This window comes from Balearica regulorum, chromosome 2 (genome assembly GCF_011004875.1).
Source record: "Balearica regulorum gibbericeps isolate bBalReg1 chromosome 2, bBalReg1.pri, whole genome shotgun sequence".
Taxonomy (NCBI): domain Eukaryota; kingdom Metazoa; phylum Chordata; class Aves; order Gruiformes; family Gruidae; genus Balearica; species Balearica regulorum.
In genome coordinates this window covers 20,796,034-20,813,535 of record NC_046185.1, presented here as the reverse complement: position 1 = coordinate 20,813,535, position 17,502 = coordinate 20,796,034, and the positions used below count along the sequence as shown (strand labels likewise).

General features: G+C 36.5%; 1 protein-coding gene across 7 annotated transcripts in view; it reads left to right on the top strand.

Moving 5' to 3' along the window:
• Positions 1-17,502, top strand: part of OXR1 (oxidation resistance 1) — a 299,537-nt gene that overhangs the window by 232,989 nt on the left and 49,046 nt on the right. For 6 of the 7 annotated variants that reach the window (XM_075743500.1, XM_075743497.1, XM_075743499.1 and 3 more), the window contains 3 exons: positions 4,906-5,013; positions 6,187-6,306; positions 11,410-11,562. In XM_075743500.1, the coding sequence (XP_075599615.1) occupies positions 4,906-5,013; positions 6,187-6,306; positions 11,410-11,562 (381 nt within the window). The remainder of the gene's footprint in view (positions 1-4,905; positions 5,014-6,186; positions 6,307-11,409; positions 11,563-17,502) is intronic. The other variant, XM_075743504.1, reaches the window with a different exon arrangement.

Below are 17,502 nucleotides of genomic sequence, written 5' to 3'. Positions count from 1 at the left end.
TTATTGCCATTGTAAGCTTTTCCATGCTGTTTAGACTGCTACATACTTAAGAGGTTTTACTTTTTTCTTGGTGCTTCCATTTCAAAGCCAGGGATTATGTTCTTGTCTGACTGTTGCTTTTCTTTGAGCGTGCCACTGTCATAGTCTTTTTCCCAATTTGGGGGAATTTAGAAAATGTGGATCATAATGGTGTCATACTACTTTCTGGTGTATCTTTTGTCTTATTTTAAAAGATTTTTGGAGTTGTTTTTATGATATTTGCAAGTTCAGTTTTCCTGATTTTGCATATTACAGAAATTAGACCTATTAACAATTAGTTAATACAGTCATCATCTGATATTTCTGAAGGCTTGGGTGCAGCACCAAAGTTGTGTTCTCTTTTCCCCTTTGTCCTCACCCTTCCTTCCAGTCTTCCCATCTCTTTAATTTTGTCAGTTCCTTTTAATACTCTTAAACCATTGTTTTGTTGTTTGCTGGTTCTTGGACAACTAGTCTTGAAATATGTAAAAAAAAAAAAAAAAAAAAAAAAAAAAATTACTTCATTCTTTGTGCACTCTGATTCATATATATTCAATGTATAGTTTTTAGTGGAAGAACGAGTGAACTCCAGTTGTTGGGATGCAATGACAGTAAAGTTCAATAAAATATCAGTAGAGAATTTGGCTTTAAATAAGGTTTTTAAATACCTTTGCCAGCTGCTAAACTGACAGAAACAAAAGCAGTTTGAACCATAGCCAGTGGTGACTCTGAAGCTCTTTGCTGGTGCACACAAGCACACCTGGCAAACGTGGGTCTATAAGTAGTGCTCTGTAAGTGGAAAAGGGGTAATGGCATGTACCTCTGCTGAAATGGGGGGGACACAGTGATTTGAAGAGGGTATTTAATTTTGGATTTTATTGGAAAAGGAAGATGGAAGGTGTAGCTCTTTCTGTATCTAGTCATAGCTAAAATCAGGTTTTACAGATAACTTAGAATTTTAGACTTACTTGTATACATATGTGACTACATAAGGCAGAAGTAACTAGGTAGCAGGCCTTATGCGTCTTACCTCTACATAAGACAGTTGATGACTAGAAGCTCTTGCTACTGAGTATAGGAAAGCTTATATTTTAAGAAGCTGTTTTTCAGCAGAAGTTATTGTACAAAGCAGACTTCGTGTGCATTAAGTTTAACGCCATCCTGACTGTGATTCTTGGGTTTTTGTACATTTTCATTAATCAGTGTCTTTCAATCTTTATACTCAAGGCAGTATACTGAAGGTAGCAAAGCCAATGCATGATATGTATTGACCTACTTCAAAGCACCAACTGGCCTGCTCCAGGTCCATTTCAGATTCTTTCAGGGAATGAAATAGTGTTTTCACATGTTTGGTGGTTGTGTTTCAGAGGTTTACTTGTATTTGAACAAATCTTGCTATTCTGTTGAAATCTTGAAACAATGTAATCACTGTTCATCATCCCTCTCCTTAAAAGGGGGAATTTTCCCATGATGATTGGCATAGTGCTTTAATATCAAAATATTTATATAAAATTCATAATAAACAGAATAGCATTTAAATAGCTACTTGGATAATGTATAGAAAGTTTGTTTCCTGGGAAAGAAGGAATGACTTTGTCTTTTTTTCCAGTATTGAACTGCTGTGGAAAAAATAATTGGAAAAGCTAGGGGGCAGCTGTAGTATGTGGTGGCATGTTTTTCTGTGTTAGTTCTTAAATTAAGATTTTCCACAAAGTTGTTGTTTCACCATTTGGCAGTTCAGATTCTGGTTTGTTTTTTTTTTTTCTTTTGTTTTTTTTCTAAATACTAGAATGCACGAGAATTGAAGAATAGGCCCTTTGAATTTAGGGAGATACTTCAGGAAGTCTTTATTACTTGAAAATTTTCTTTAAGAAGATAGCAGTGCTGGTCTCTGAAATCCCATGTAGTGTGGGGATTCACCTGTGCAAACTTCACAGCCAAATAAGAAAAGGAAGCTTATATTTGCTGTTGTGTTCATAATTTAAGGAAACCCTTTTGTTGCGAAGACATCTTGCTAGATGGTTTTATTTCTTAAGGCTGGTAAGAGTGAATACACTCTTAAAGGTCTTAAGTTTTGTGGGTTTTAATTGAATGTTTTTAATTTTGTATCATAAGTTAGTCTAAAATCTCCAATATTTCACTCATTAAGTCATACCTCAGCAAAATCTACCTAGCAGCTGACCATTGTCCTCCAACAAACTTCTGAATTAGGCAAAGTTTTGAATCTCACTTTAAAGTTTATTTTAGCAAACTTTCTGTATTATGTAGAGCTGCTGATGGCAACACTACTGTTCTTTGATTTGTTTGTCAGTTTTGTTACCACGTGTGGAACAAGAAGTACTTATCTGGTCGGGTTAGGTTCATGTTTTGATGGCAGCTTTAGTACCAATTAAAAGTGGCATATGAGAATATTCTTATTTCTTGCATATCTGTGTGATCATACAGTATTGAGTTACTAAGAGGTACAACAATACGGTCTTTCATACCTGATATACCAGTAGAAAGAGAATTGCTGCTTTATTTAGCTTAAAGGCTTCCTATGTAAAGAATTGTTATAATAGAATTAGAAATTTATCTATTAAAAAAACCTTATTGCCATTTCTTTAGTGAATCTAGGCTGACAAATGCACCTTTACAAATTGATAATGAATTCTGTGTGGAATGGAATTCTGTGTGGTTCACTCTTACTTGTGAACCTTAATTATTTTAGTATCCCAAACTTCCCTCTATTTTTATCTGTTGAACTGTAACAGCCTTCAGAGTACATGATATTTGCAGCACTTTTTCTTGCCGGACAACCCATTTCTGTATTTAAAGGATATAGTTTGTTTCTTTGTATCTGTCAGTTGCACTTTTTCCATTCCTGTACTGTCAATGTGTGTTCCTTAACATGACGTAACTTTTTGAAAAAAGTTAATAGAAAGCATTCCTTCCCCTAAATTGTTTTGGGGCTAGCGTTCTGTTCAGTGTTCAGTTTTGGAACATTTAGGTGGGAATGCATTTTGAGGAACAATTATTTAACTTTTTATATACTACTTTTGCTTTGCAACCAATAGGAACTCTGCCAGCTAATATCACAGTGCAAATAAGATGTATTAAAATATTAAATATTTAATCAACTAATACTATAACCTGCAGATACATATTCTTCCCCTCTGGCAAAATGTTTTCTGCTTCTGTGAAAGAATGAATGTGCCTTGTTGTGTTCCACTGACAGCAAAACATGTAATGCTTATTAGTTATATGGAATATACTAATTCAACTGGAACAGTCCACATGATACAATAGAGTATGGCTCGAAGCAGGCTAGCCCCATGTATGCTTTTACTTGCCTCCACCGCAGTGTGGTTGCAGAAATAGTGTTTTAGTCTTTTGGTTCCGAATGCTGCCTTTTTCAGTGTGACTGTGTAACATCAAGGTCTACTCTCAGAGCAAGCAGTACCAAAAGCTATTAAACAATGTATTTGCTGAGACTTTTCCTTCTCTCCCCTCAATCTTTTTTTTTTTTTTTCTGCCCCTCAGAAATTCAAGCATTCAGTCATTCAAGCAGAAGTAAAAGATATCTACCTTTAAATCTAGCAACAGTTGACGAGGCTCCTGCATTTTTGTTAAGGTAGTGAGTGAAGACTAAAAGATACCGAGTGGGTATGCAGAGTCAGCTGGTGATATCCACTGGCTTTCTCAAAACTGTTGTGTGTAGAACATACACTATGAAGAAAAACGTGGTTTTAGCTTTCACTTTTCCCCCCTTTCCTATTTTTTTCCCCCCCTTGAAAAGTAAGAAAAGGGAATTTAAAAGTGAAAGCATTCTTTTCTGTTACTGTCAAGAAAAGTTAAAGTGAATAATCTGAAAACAGAAGGAAAACTAAACCTGTGAATAATTAGTCTAATATTTACACCTTCCTCTCCATATAAATAGCATAACTTCTGCAGATGTAATAAGAGGGACAAATGAGAAGACATTTAAGACAGGAGTCAGTAGATTCTATTTTTTCTAGCTGTGCTCCATATTAAGCAACACAAATGTAGCTTTGCTAATATTGCTTCATCTTCTATTAACTGACAAGATTTATTTTTTTGTGGTACAGTGTTTATGAAGCCCTGTGCCATTATGCAGTAAACTTCTCTTGGTTGTATACTCCTTTGTCATATCATCTTCACTATTCTCAAATGCTTGCTATGAATTCTTTATTTTGAAATACTCTGTGAATAATTTTTTTTCCTTTGCTTTCTTCTCTTAGTTCATATTGAATACATTTTGGGAGATGGGGGTAAAAATAAGAGCTTGAAAAAAATCCTTTCCTTCCTCAGGAATCACCTACTCAAAATGCTTATGTTCCATCTGCTGTCATACTGGTTGACCTGTTTTGCTTCAGTATTTTTACTTTGTATCTCAGTGATGGATTTTCCTTGTAAGTCAGATTAACAGAAGCTTGTTTCAATAGGAAGAGAATGTGTTCGCTTTTATAGAGATTGCTTCAGCTTTTCTCTAAGTGAAGAACAGAAAAGCGGAGTTGAAGAGGGAGACTGAAGGGCTTTGTGAAACCAGTTAATCGTGTATTGGGTACCCAGCAGTGAATGTATAGACCAGATGTTCTGGTGCAATAGCAGAGCCTACAGCCTAGTGTATGTGACTGACACTTCTGGCCACCTGGAAACATTGTGGGAAGGCAGGTGTCCTTACATGGGGTGGCAATACACTGATATTTAGGGGGTAGGTATGTTTTTTGGTTTGGGGTTTTTTTTTTTTCTTTTTGGGGCAATCATAAGATATGAAGACTTAAAGTTCACTAAAATCTCAGTAAAGCTACATGTGATAAAATTTGTAAGTCACTATTTGAACTAACTGCTCACAGGTTTGTTTTTCTTTTTCTCCAATTGATACAGGTGGAACCAAGAGATACTTTAAACAGTATTGCCTTGAAATTTGATACAACACCCAATGAACTGGTTCAATTAAATAAGCTTTTCTCCAGAGCAGTCGTTCCTGGACAGGTACTATTATACTATGTATGTCACTTATCCAACAAAGACCTTTTTCCCTATATTTCTCATCTCTACCAGAGAAAGTGTTAAAGTACTTCTCTTACTAGTTTTCCTATTGACTTTGTAAAAGAGTTTTTTTTCATTTTTCTTTAGTTTGTGAATTCTTTGTGCTTATTAAATGACTACCTAGAAAGGAAACATGTAATGAAGCTATTGTCTCTTATTTAAGATCAGAGGACTTTTAAAACTAAATATACTTAATGATATAATAACACTTGGTTACAAGCTAAATTGTTACTTTGCAAATATAGCAGGCTATTTACCAACTCTAACTCAGAAGACAAATTCAAGGTACAGCTTACAAACAACATTCCTGAGTGTATATTACTGCCTTCAATTCTATTTTAATAAATTGAATAATGTTTCTATTCCACCTTGAAAACTTGCTGTCTTTACCAGCAGTATATGAGCTATCACTCACTTCTTAGAGGTTCCTTTTGCTAACAGCTTTTTCTTTCCCTTTTTTTGCCTTCACTTTCTACTTCTTTTTGAAAGCCAGCCTTGGAAACAAGTGATGGGTCAGCTACAGTATTAACCTTTGGCCATTTGGTATTAGCCTTCTGTTTGAAGAAAATCCTGTGTTTATTTCTGATTGCTGCAAAACTTTGTCTAGGTAGCTTGAATGCCTGCCATGGCCAAATTAATATATTTAAGGCATTAATAACCCCAGTTGATAGTTTTTTGTTTTGTGGGTTTTTTTTTTTTTTAACATTCAGTGCTAAGAGCTATGTCTATGAACTTGTTCCACAGCCTGTTTCTTGATTGCTCAAATGGAGTAATAGCAGGAGAAATAATTGGGCAGGTCTTCCTTGGACACTGTATTGGGTGTTTCTGGCATGCTGTATATTTTTAATGCTTTCTATCTGAACTTTTTCCTCTATTATGACTAAAACTCAATCTTATCTCACAATAGTATTAAAATACTTTAAAAGCTAACCTTAAAAAGTACTTTGTGTGGTATTGTTTATTCCCTCAACTAATAATTTCTGTTAAAATTCATGGGAATAGGAATGATTTTGCATAGCTTATTTTGAGAAATCATAGCAAATATACCCCAACTGGTGGGAAATCTAAAGTAAACCTGAAAGCATGAGTTCTAACTACATCATATCTTCTTTATAGATTTTGTATGTTCCTGACCCAGACTACATTTCTAGTGTGGACAGCTCCCCCTCTCTAAGTCCTATAAGTCCCCTTTCACCTACATCTTCCGAAGCAGAGCTTGACAAGGCTACAGTAAATGTAGGTATACCTGTTGTCCTTGAAATTAACTTTCCCTTAAAAGAGAAGTGTTACAGGTGCTATGCTTTCTTCTTAAACTATGCTTTCATTTTGGGGAGAAAGTACTTTACAACACTTAGAGTTGAAAAGTGAAATAGTGCCTTTTAAAAAAGTAAATACAAGCTTTTAATCTTTGCAAATGACAGTTTTCTCTGTGAAAACTGATTTGAAGGCAAGTTGTTTGTAGCAAAATACTGTCCTTGCGCACTGAAATCTTAAACACTAGTTCCTGTTGCATTTCTGTATGTTACCTTTCAGAACTAGTTAAACATCTGTCTCTAATCTTATTGATAGCTTTTTGTAGCAATGATAAACTGGCAAGAATACTCGAGTAGCTAAAAGGTAAGGTCTCCCCCACTCCCTGTAGAGGGGCAGGAGGGGATTCTCTAGCTTCATTTAGCAAAACTAAGTAAAGGGAAAGAAGTCTGTTTCAGTGAAGGGCTAATGCAGAGCTGATTATAGCTGACTTCTACTCAGTAGTTCTACTTTTGTAGACTTTCAAATACCAAAATGTTTTAACCATCGAATCTGCTCTGTAATTCAGCTTGAATGTAGATTGATTTTTTTTATTGTATTTTTTTTTTGCTAGGAGCTAGCTTTGTAAAAGCATGTCTTTCTAGGAACACTGGTTTGCTGTCAACAGAATTCTGTAGAGGGAACTGCAACCAGGAAGATGCAGTATCAGAGCCTGAGCTCCTCTGCAATTTATGCAATTATGACCATATTCAGATGTTTCTTAATATGTCACTCTTGTTTTTCCAGTTATTATCTTTTCTCTCAAATAACAAATTTTCTTGATAGCACTTCTTCATAGTGCTCAGTCAAGCTGTCAAATGTCTATTCCAAGATTCTGTGTGCTCAAAGTTTAAGAAGGTTTGAGATTTTAAACATTTATTTACTTGCTTGCATGACTTGGTCCAGAGAAGTTAAATAGAAGGGTATTGCTTTGTTGCTGAATAGGTTCTCAAGCTGCATTACAAAGGCTGTGATGACCCTTCTACTGAACATTACTATTTGGTTTTGTTGTTATCTTTACTTCGACTCTAGTATGCCTGTTCTCGTGAGGTGTCCGCTGTCATTTGTACTGAATAATTTCTTTTTTGTTTTATGGCAAACTGAAGGTGTTGTAGCACAGTAAATAGACTAGTCTGCAAGAATACATTTTTCTATATTGGTCTCAGAATGACTGTAAATGCTAGGATAGGCCTACCCATATAGCATATGTGGTGAGAAGTTACTCAAGGGAAAATTGTTAGGTTTACTGCTAGAAATTAGAGCTTTTCCTAGAATGCACTAGATCTCATGTCAGAAAACTACCTTATTCTTGCTTTTGTGGATTATTTTATATGTGATTGTTTGCATATAGCAGATAAGGAGGCTTAATAGTGTAACCATGCCTGTAATTTATTTGAAACTTTTTTATTGATTATATGCACATAGCAGAGATAAGAGCTTGAAAGTGTAGAAGAAACAATGTAGATTAAAATATTTTAAAAGTGAAAATCCTCTTACGCAAGAGGTTGTTTGGTTTAGTGTAGGCAGTTCAATGTTAGCAACAACGTGTGTGTTAAATTTCATTTAACTGACAGTGTGGTGTTGCACAAATATTTTGTGCACCTCATTACATGTCATGGATCACTACAGTTCTTAAATACTTCGGGTAAAGTCAAACAAGCAATGTGACAATATATAATAAAGTGTTTATGGAAGTTTCTGATGTCTTTTGAAGTACATGTAAGGAGGGAAGGTGTGTTCCTAGGTACAGTTTTTCAAAAGAAAGTGAAGAGCAGAAGTCACTTGCACTTGTCAGCATGGACTCTCTGTGTGTTTGTGTTTGGTTTTGTTTTTCAGTCTCTCCAACAATGCAAAAAGCACTCAACTTCTATTTAAGCAGTTATGGCTGAACAATTTTGTTTGTCATCATAGCACCTGTTTTCTTTGTTTCTTTTTTCTGTCTTTGATTGCTGTCTTTATGAATGAGAATATGTTTTCTAATGCTCTGTATTGATGTCCATCTGTCTTTGACTTTCCTCCAATTTTGACTCCAGATTTGCAGTATAAATTTAAGCACATCTCGAAGTAGTGAGTGTATGTTACTCTGTGTGTATAACTTAAAGGGGTCTATGCTGTGTTCTGTGATGATTGAAATTGATGAGTTCTTGCTAGAAATTGAATAAGATAACTAACCAACATCTGAACCTCTGTTGAGGCAAAATATAAACTATGATACTCTCTGTTCTTTTGTTTCTGTTTTGATGAAACATTGGCGTAGCTTAACACAACTACGTGGTTAAATACACACCAGCATGTGGCTAGTATAAGACCTGCATAACCCTGTTAAGTTGGGTTTTTTATGTTGCTACACTTAAGCTAAGATTTCAGTGTGTTTTCAATAAGTTTGTTAGTGTGTATGTAAGAACTTGGCTTAGATTTTTAAGCCTTATGCTGCTGGGTTTTGTGAAGAGTTTCCTCATTCAGCAGTGTGATGTGCATATTTAAGAAGATCCAATAAGCTTTACTACCTATAAAACTTAAAATCCACTTCAAAATAATATGTAATGACAAGACTGTCATCATTAAATTTGAAAGTCTGCCACCAGTATTATTCCTGCTTCTATGCCACATGACAGTATGAATGAGAAATAGCTGGCTTATTCACGGTGGACTTTGGTATCAGCTGGGGACTCTTGCAGCCACTTGCTAAGTTATATGCATCACAAAGATTTTTAGGAGAAAGGCATATATAGAAGGAGAACTCGTCTCCAGGAAGTTTGCTTTTTAGTTATCTTCATTACCTTTTTCAGCGAACTTTAGTTCAGTGTTCCGTAAGTTGTTTGGGGTTTTTTGTTTGTTTTCTAACTAAAATGGAAAGATGCACGCAAAGGCTAAAGTAGTGCTAGAGAGATGATGAACTGAAAACAATCGTGCATAATGTTCCTGGATATGTGATTAAAGGCATTTAGCTGCAATCTGTACTAGTGAATAGAACTGCACAGAAAAGCAGAAAACCGAAGGGAACATAAAAGTTCACATTTTTTATAAATAGTAATATTTTATTAGTAACTAAAAATAGCAGTTATGTATGAAATGGAAGCCTTTAAATGTTGGTTAAGCCCCAAAATAGGGTTGCTGTGGCTATAAAATAGGCTTTGGCGCAGTCCTTCTACTATACAGGTAGCTTTTATTTGAAAACATTTTCTCATTGTCTGTCCTGTCCCTGGTAGGGTTCCATGTTCACTAATTTGTTGGATGTACAGTTAGACAGCAAGATAGATAAGTCTTCCAGTTATCTGCTCAGGAAGGTCATGAAGGAAATCCTCTAGAAGTTATATCCAGGTATATGAAAGGCAAAGATGGTTGGGAACAGCCAGGGTGAACTTACTATGGGCATATCATGCCTGACCAAAGTGATTGCTTTCTGTGATGAGATGACTGGCTCAGCAGATGAGGGAAGAGCACTGCATGTTACTTGCCTTAATTAGAGCCAGGCCCCTGACGCTGTCCCAAAGCAGTCTTGTTAAAGCACTGGGGAAATGTGAACTGAATGGGTGGACTACAAGATGGGCTGGAAAAATTGGTAGGATTTTGGGGCTCAAAGTGATTCAGCATTTGTATGTGTGGCTGGTTATTTTTATTGATTGTTCTTCTGTGGTGGTGGAAGGTTAGGACTCCTTGAGGGTCCCTGTTGGGACTAATCCTGTTTATAGTCTGCCCATAAGTGACCTCAATGTTGGAGCAGAGGACAGAATGCACTGTCAGCAAGCTTGGGGGTGGGGGACAGCAAAAATGGTAGAGAAAGTAGTCAATACACTGGAGGGAAGAGCAAGGGCTATTCATCAGAGGGACATCAAGAGTCTGGAGAAATGAAGTAACAGAAACCTCATGAAGTTCAACAACAGTTAAGACCTGCCTGGGACAGAAAGCCCATATGGCAGTGCGGGGTGAGCACTGGCTAGCTACATAGCAGCTTTGCAGAAAAAGAGCCAAGGAGAGGTTGAAGCTAGCGTCCTGGTGGAGGTGTTGAACAATGTCCACTTGTGATGGTGAAGGCTAATCACGTGCCAGGTGGCAGATGAAAGAAGAATACCTACAGGTTAAGGCTAATGATTATTCCCCTGTTTGGGGGGCTTGTGAAGCTGCATTTGCAGTGTGTCTACTTCTGGCACTTCCAGTACAAGACAAAGATTGGTTGGAGAGATTCCAGTGGAGCACCATTAACATGATCAGGGAATGGAAACATATGAGGCACAAGGATTGGCTGAGAGTGCTGGTTTGGTGTTTTGGTTTTCTGGTTGTTTTGGTTGGTGGTTTTTTTTTTTGTCTGGAGAAGAAAATACTGATGGACAACCTCATTTCTCTGTTGCACTGTCTCTGTTGCAATCTGTCTGCACCTAGCAGACAAATTGGAGGAGCAGAGTTGGGGTCTTCAGAGGTTCGTAATAAAATGATGGGCAGCAACAGCTGCATGTTGCTGCCTGAGGGGTCCTGATTAAATAACAGGAAAACGTTTTTCACCATAAGGGTGGTTAAACACTGGAGCAGGTTTCCTGGAGATGCTGTGGAATCTCCAGCCTTGAAGACTTAAACCCAACTGGAAAGGCCAAGAGCAACTTGATCTAATGTAGTCTTACGTCTGCTTTGAATGTAGTGTTGGACTAGCTGACTTTCCAACATAGTGTATAGTATTATGGAAGGGTAACAGAAGACATTTAATAGGACTTCTGTTGAAGTTAGAAAATAATCTGTTCTGCTAACTTCTGCTCAAATTTTGTAGTGACAGTTTCCTTATGTGAGTTCTGATCATTTTGTTGTTTATTCCCAGGTTGATTCTGAATGTCTTTGCCCACTTGCATTTCTTATTATGGGCTTGTTAAATTGTGCTTCATTAGTTATATACAGTCAGATCAAAGCAGTCCTTTAAACTGCAGTGGATTTGGAGCCCTATTTTTACATTTGCTTTCATGTCAAAGAAAAAGAACAAAAATTACACAACAGAAAATCCCTTAAAAGTTAATATTGAAGAAGGCAAGTTGCTAAGTTCTTTTTTTTTATATTCCCTTTTAGGATCCAGATGGAATCCAACAGAAAGAGTCAGCTGCTTCAGCAGCACATACATGCGTTCGTCCTACAAGAGTGGTATCATCCACCTCCGAAGAAGAGGAAGCATTTACAGAGAAATTTCTAAAAATTAATTGCAAGTACATCACTAATGGCAAGGTACTTAAACATTCAAGTTTTACTGTTACTGTATAGGATTTAAAAATAAAGTACACTTAAACTATAAACATATAGTAAAATTTAGTTACTGATCGGTAGATTAATCAGCTTATATGTATATAAATATATTCTTTTTTTTAATTCACAGTTTGCTTTGAATTCCCAGACCACTTGTCTTGGACAGGACGAAAGCAGTTAATATGCAAATAAGCTGTGACAAAGTTCCCTGTAGCTATACTGTTAAGTGATTCTCTTGTGTTGAGGGCATGAGGTTTATTTGTTCCTTATGTTAGTATCTCATCGTAATTCTCTTTACTTACAGTAGAGAAGAATATACCTTAAACTATAAGGAAATATGTAGTTAGGTAGCTTCATTTCTGTTTTCCCAAAGCAGAACAGTGCAAGCAGAATTAACCTCTGATTCTGTAAACAAACACTTCTATATTGGGTATAGTATAGTAGAAATCGTGATTATTTTTTCTTTTTTGTTTCTTTGAAGTAGTAGTTACAGTTCTCTCTCTGTCGTTACACAAATGCCTCCAAGTTAAATGATGCTTAATTCCATTCAGCTCATAGGCACACAAGTCTTGTGCAGATTGTTAGGGACTGAGATCACTTCAAAAGGCTTTACCTTAGAATGCTTTAGGAAAAAACCCAAAATTTATTGCTTTCCCACCACACAGAAAAATGACTATTAAATACTTTAATCATAAACAATCATGCTTTCACTCAAGCGGAATGAATGCAAAAAAAAATCAAAGTATTCCTAGTAGCTCTTCCTTCACCTGAAGTTTAGGTATGTATATACAAATATTGCTGATTCTGTGTTGCTCAGCAATAGGTTTGAAGATAAGTTCAATGATAAACAAATTAATGGGAATCTCCTGAAACTGCATTAATTTTTTTCTTGTAGAAAGGATTGCACATCTGCGTATATCTAGACTTGAAGCCTTTTGACAGTATGTGTATATTGGCAAAAGCTGTGTGTTAGAAGTTGGTAAGACAAGTACTAGAAAAGCTTTCTTTGTTACTTTGTTCTACTTTGCAGTTAATTTGCTTCACTCCTTGCATTGTCCCTAGGTGATTTTTTTTTTTTTTTTTTTTTTTTTTTAGGTTGAGCTTAGACATGTCATTACTTCTTGGTTTTAAGTGCTATGATGTGGAGGAATTGAGAACTGTGAGCCTCTGTTAGAAATTGACTGTACTGGAAAAATATAATCTAGGGTTAAAACTTACAGCATATTATTTATGTGCTGTAATTCTCATCAGAATATTATGGGGAGTGTTCACAGCATCTGTCTTTGACTTTTTTCAGCCTATTTTCTAAGGGCTTCAAGGAGAATTCTGTTTCTAAAAAGTTATATAAATCTACTGCAGTATCAGCCCATACATGAGGAGATGGGTGGGGAGAGAAATGAATACTAACTTGCTCAGATTTGAGGGCCAGATTTCATAAGTTTAGCATGTAATTTAGCCTTTATGTCACATGTGGTAGGAATGTTCTCTGGCATGTCGTCTTGTCTTCTCCTTGATCCATTTCCTGATGATGCAGGATGATAAATTTGCTGGAGAAAGCTTAAAAGATCATCTTCTGCTTCCCAGTCTGGAAGTGATTTTGAAGTTCATTAACTGCTTTATAGGGCTTCAGATGTGAAGTCTCAGTCATCACTGTTACTGATGCTCATAAACTAAAATCTAATGAAAGCCTCTTCAATGTGTTTAATCTCACATATGCAAAAGTTGCAAGGTAAGAATTGTCTCATTTCTCAATTTTCAGAGAAAATTGTTTATTCTGCATGTGTTTGGAGTTGGTTTTAGTCACACCTGTGACTTCCTGGACAAGCACACAGGAATTCTCCAAGATGCAGTGGCTGGGACCTGGAAACATTTGTTCTGTTACAGTATTTGCTCTCTGTTGTCTGGTTATGGCTCCTCTTAGAGGCAGGGTGCTGGGCACAGTTAGAAACAGGGTGGTGTGAATATGCCACATCCTGGTCAGATAATAAATCAGTGCAGAGTAACCAGTGTGCGGCAGAGTCACACCTTGACTCACTGTTTATTGCGTATGTAGGCATGCCCTTTCTTGCAGCCACACTGTTTGCTTCTTTTGTAGAAAATTATCCTACTCTGTTTTTTTCATTCTTTCCACTGTTCGCTGGAGGCAGGAAAAGGTATCTTAAACAGTTTGCTTGACTGGAACCAGTAGAGGAGCTTTGAATTTCTTTGTTTTTTCTTATGCTTGCTAGTATACTTGCCTTGTTTTGAAAAGTAGAAGGTAAAGGAAAAATACTAATGCTAAGGCTTAAAAAGCACTCACCAACCTGGAAATACGGGCACAAAAAGCACAAACGCATTGTTCATGAAATAAAAAGGAGCACACTGATATTCCAAGCTTCTACAGCAAACAAAGAATAACACTAAATTATGAAGCTTTTATCATAAAGATAACAAATTGTGAATTACAGTTTTTGTTCTATCCTGCGTGTTCAAGAACATAATGGAATTATTTAGAGGTAACTTCTGTTGAAAAGTGCTTGTCAGAAGTCCTCTCAAACCTTAAAAATGTGTTTTACTGTACTGCGTAATCTTAATGTTTGAGCTCACCAATGTCATAAAGTTTGGCTCTAACCCTGCCTCTATCATGATTGGATTTCTCTCTCAGATATTGTGTAGGATTTAGAGCTCCCACTTCCTGAGGATTAAGGAATTGTAATGGAAAGAAGTTAAAACTGATTCAGAATTGAATATCTGCATGCAGGTGCAGTTTAATCTACTTTCAGTCTGCATGCTCTTGCCTATCTGGACCAACTATTTTTCTGGACCAACTATTTTTCTGGACCAACTTTAAGACTGAAGGGATCTATTTTCAGTAACCTGGTGTGTCCACATGGTTTTCAGTAATAAAGTGGCTTGGCGTTTCTCCATGAGGCTGTTAAATCTGAACTTCACCTGATTAGAAATTTACTTCATGTTTTTAAGAATCTGTCTTACGTATAGGAAATTCTACTTCTACAAGTGGTGTTTTGGGGATTTTTGTTAAAGAAGCAGTACTTCTGTAACAGTATCATGTTGAACTACTTAGTAGCTATATGCAGAGTGTAAGTTTCACTTCAGTTTCATTGACAGTGTTCTTGATACTTTTTTTTTCTCAACTACTTAGAAGTATGGTCCAAGCGAAACAAATCACGGGTTATTTGGTGGAGGATGTCCTAAACTGTTTCCCAAGGGCCTCTATCAACAATTGAACTACTTATAGACTTTTTTCTTTTTTCCCCAGGACTAGAAAATTAGGAGATTAGAGCAAACACTGACAGTATATGGGAGTCATGTAGGAGTTTGTAGCATGGATGCCGTGCCCCAATCTTTTTGCTTATGCTCATGCGCTGATTTGCTCATCTGTCTCACTAGTTACGTTATTGGTACAAATAACTTTTAGAAAATATTTTGAAAATTGAATTTGTATAAAATAAAGTCAAAGAGCTGTTTCTAAAACATTTGGCAAATATTTGATTACCATCAAGGGCATCTGTGCTGAAAACACAGCACGACAGGGCTTGATCACAAAGAAGAAGCTGGGCTCACCTCCTTGTGTTCATATGGGTAGGTGAGGACATAGGAAGGACTTTACTGAGTAAGCAAGCCCCCCATGCTATTCTTTACTCTGAAGAATATATCCACACTGAAAATATTTTCAGCGGCTCAACCAGGCCAGAGAGGGAGCTTTGGAACTTTTTTCCTGCTCCAAAAGCAGGGAATCAAGAAGATTATATGGGGAGCAGACTTTAGGCTGTGAGTTGTCTTCAGTTCTTTTAAGATAGCAGGGGAGGTTAGATTATCAAAAGTAAGTCACTAAAGAACAGTATGCTGTAAGGTTTTTTCCTGGCATCAGTGGTGTTACCCATTTCTGGGTATCTTATAGAACAACTGCCATCTGCGGCCATGCTGCTTAAATGTATATGAGTAGCCAGAAGAGTTGGTTCAGAACCTAGAATGAGTGCATGGTACTAAAATGCTTAAGAGTTCATTGCTGGCTTACTCTTAAGACAATAGTTCTGAAGTATATGTGTTGTAAGAATGCTAACATGTCTGTAAAGGAATAATTAAAATCTGGGACCAAACAAAATATTTCTTTATCTGGCTGTTACCTGAGTTTTACCTAGCTTCCTAGGTTAACATTCAGTGATCCTTGGTAATAATAATAAAAAATGACAGAAATATGAATGATGTTTAGTGTTTTATTAAGAATTTCATTTACAGCCTGTAAATTTGAGGCAGCAATTCTTCTCTAGAGATGTACCCTAAAGTTTTCGTGTAGTAACTGTGGACCATATTGAATAACTTGAGGCAGAAGTGTTGCATTGGTCTGCCTCCTGTTGTCTTTTAAATAGATAAAAATGAAATGGGTCATCTTTTGTCAAGGTGCAATAAAGCTAATGTTTACAAGATACCTGTATAATCTTTCAATTGCTTATAGTCATTGTAAGTGAAGTATTTGATCAGCTTCTCAGCCAAGTACACATGGAAGCCTGATAGTTCCAAAGGTTTAATTCTCTGTTTCCTCTCTCAGTGTAATAAATTTTAAATGGAATTCCACTTTCAGATTCATTTTCATGCGGAGTATTTACATATTGGTGTTGAGGGTTTCTTCTAAGACCAAGATAAGCAAGCTTTTAGATTTCTAGCTGTGTCTTTTGATTGAGGCTGCAGAGGTAGGCTTTAGAATCTTCCATCTGTGTCAAGTACAACTGCCTAATGTACAGGTTTGGAGCTTTTCTGCCATCAGACAGGTCCTTGTCCAACTATTCTAGGAAGCTTCCATTTACAATACAAGGTCTCTTAAACTTGTTTTTCCTTATATAGTCAGTAGTTTGGCACACTTCTTTGGCTGAACACTTGCCTGCAGAAAGATTATATCAACTGTTCCTCAGTGTCAGAGTCTAAACACCACAAAGTACTAAACAATTTGTTAAACACATTCAGATTTGCCCTGGAAACAGAATTTTGTCCTGGATATGATGATGGTTTTTTTGAGATAATGACAAGCCTGGCCTGTGGTGTTTGGGAGGGCTAAGTTGGTAATTTCTGAGCTGCTAAAATTGAGGCCGAAGCAAGATAATTGAAATGAGGGGATGTGCAACTGGTTCTTCATACACGTTATTCTAATGTTATGAGACTCTGGTGTTCAGATAAGCAATGTAAAATTGACTTATGAAACTTTTAACTTATTTTGCAACAAAATATTCTTTAATCAGTTTTTGACCTGGACTGCCAGGTGAAGCAGTCTTTTAACTTGCTTTTGAGAGCACAGATAAAGCATTGGATTTTGTTTGTTTAATAAAACCAGGAAACTTGTTGACATGGGTGATATGTCAGTTGTGATGGCTCACCCCTTGACAGAAAAATGTCATCTCCTTTTATTGCCTAAAGTCCTTTGCAGCCTCAAAAGCTTTAGCACTTCCTGTCTACTTAATTTATCAAGGCAGGATCATTTGTTCACAAAATAGTGAACAAGTGAAGACAAAATCTTAGTCTGAAATGAAGAGTTCTCCAATGAAGTTGATGACTGTTTGCTTCTACTGAGTAATACATCATTTTAGAAGTTGGTGTTAAACATTTAAATCCTTCAGCTAGAGCAATCATACAACCTTAGCTTTTTGTTTTTTCTTCCTGACCTGCCTGTTCTGAACATTCATATGCAACATGTGGACAGTGAAAGAATAGAATAGAATATTTCAGTTGGAAGGGACCTACGATGATCATCTAGTCCAGCTGCCATCAAGGCTGTGGCCTTGACTTTTCTGGGTCAGATCTGGAAAATATTAATAAAACGCCACTTTCTTGTGTGGTTATTAATGAAAGAGCTCAAATATAGACATGATGCTGCTTTTTGCATTATGTTCTGGATTTATGGAAGTAGTATTTGTTTAAAGAGAAACAATT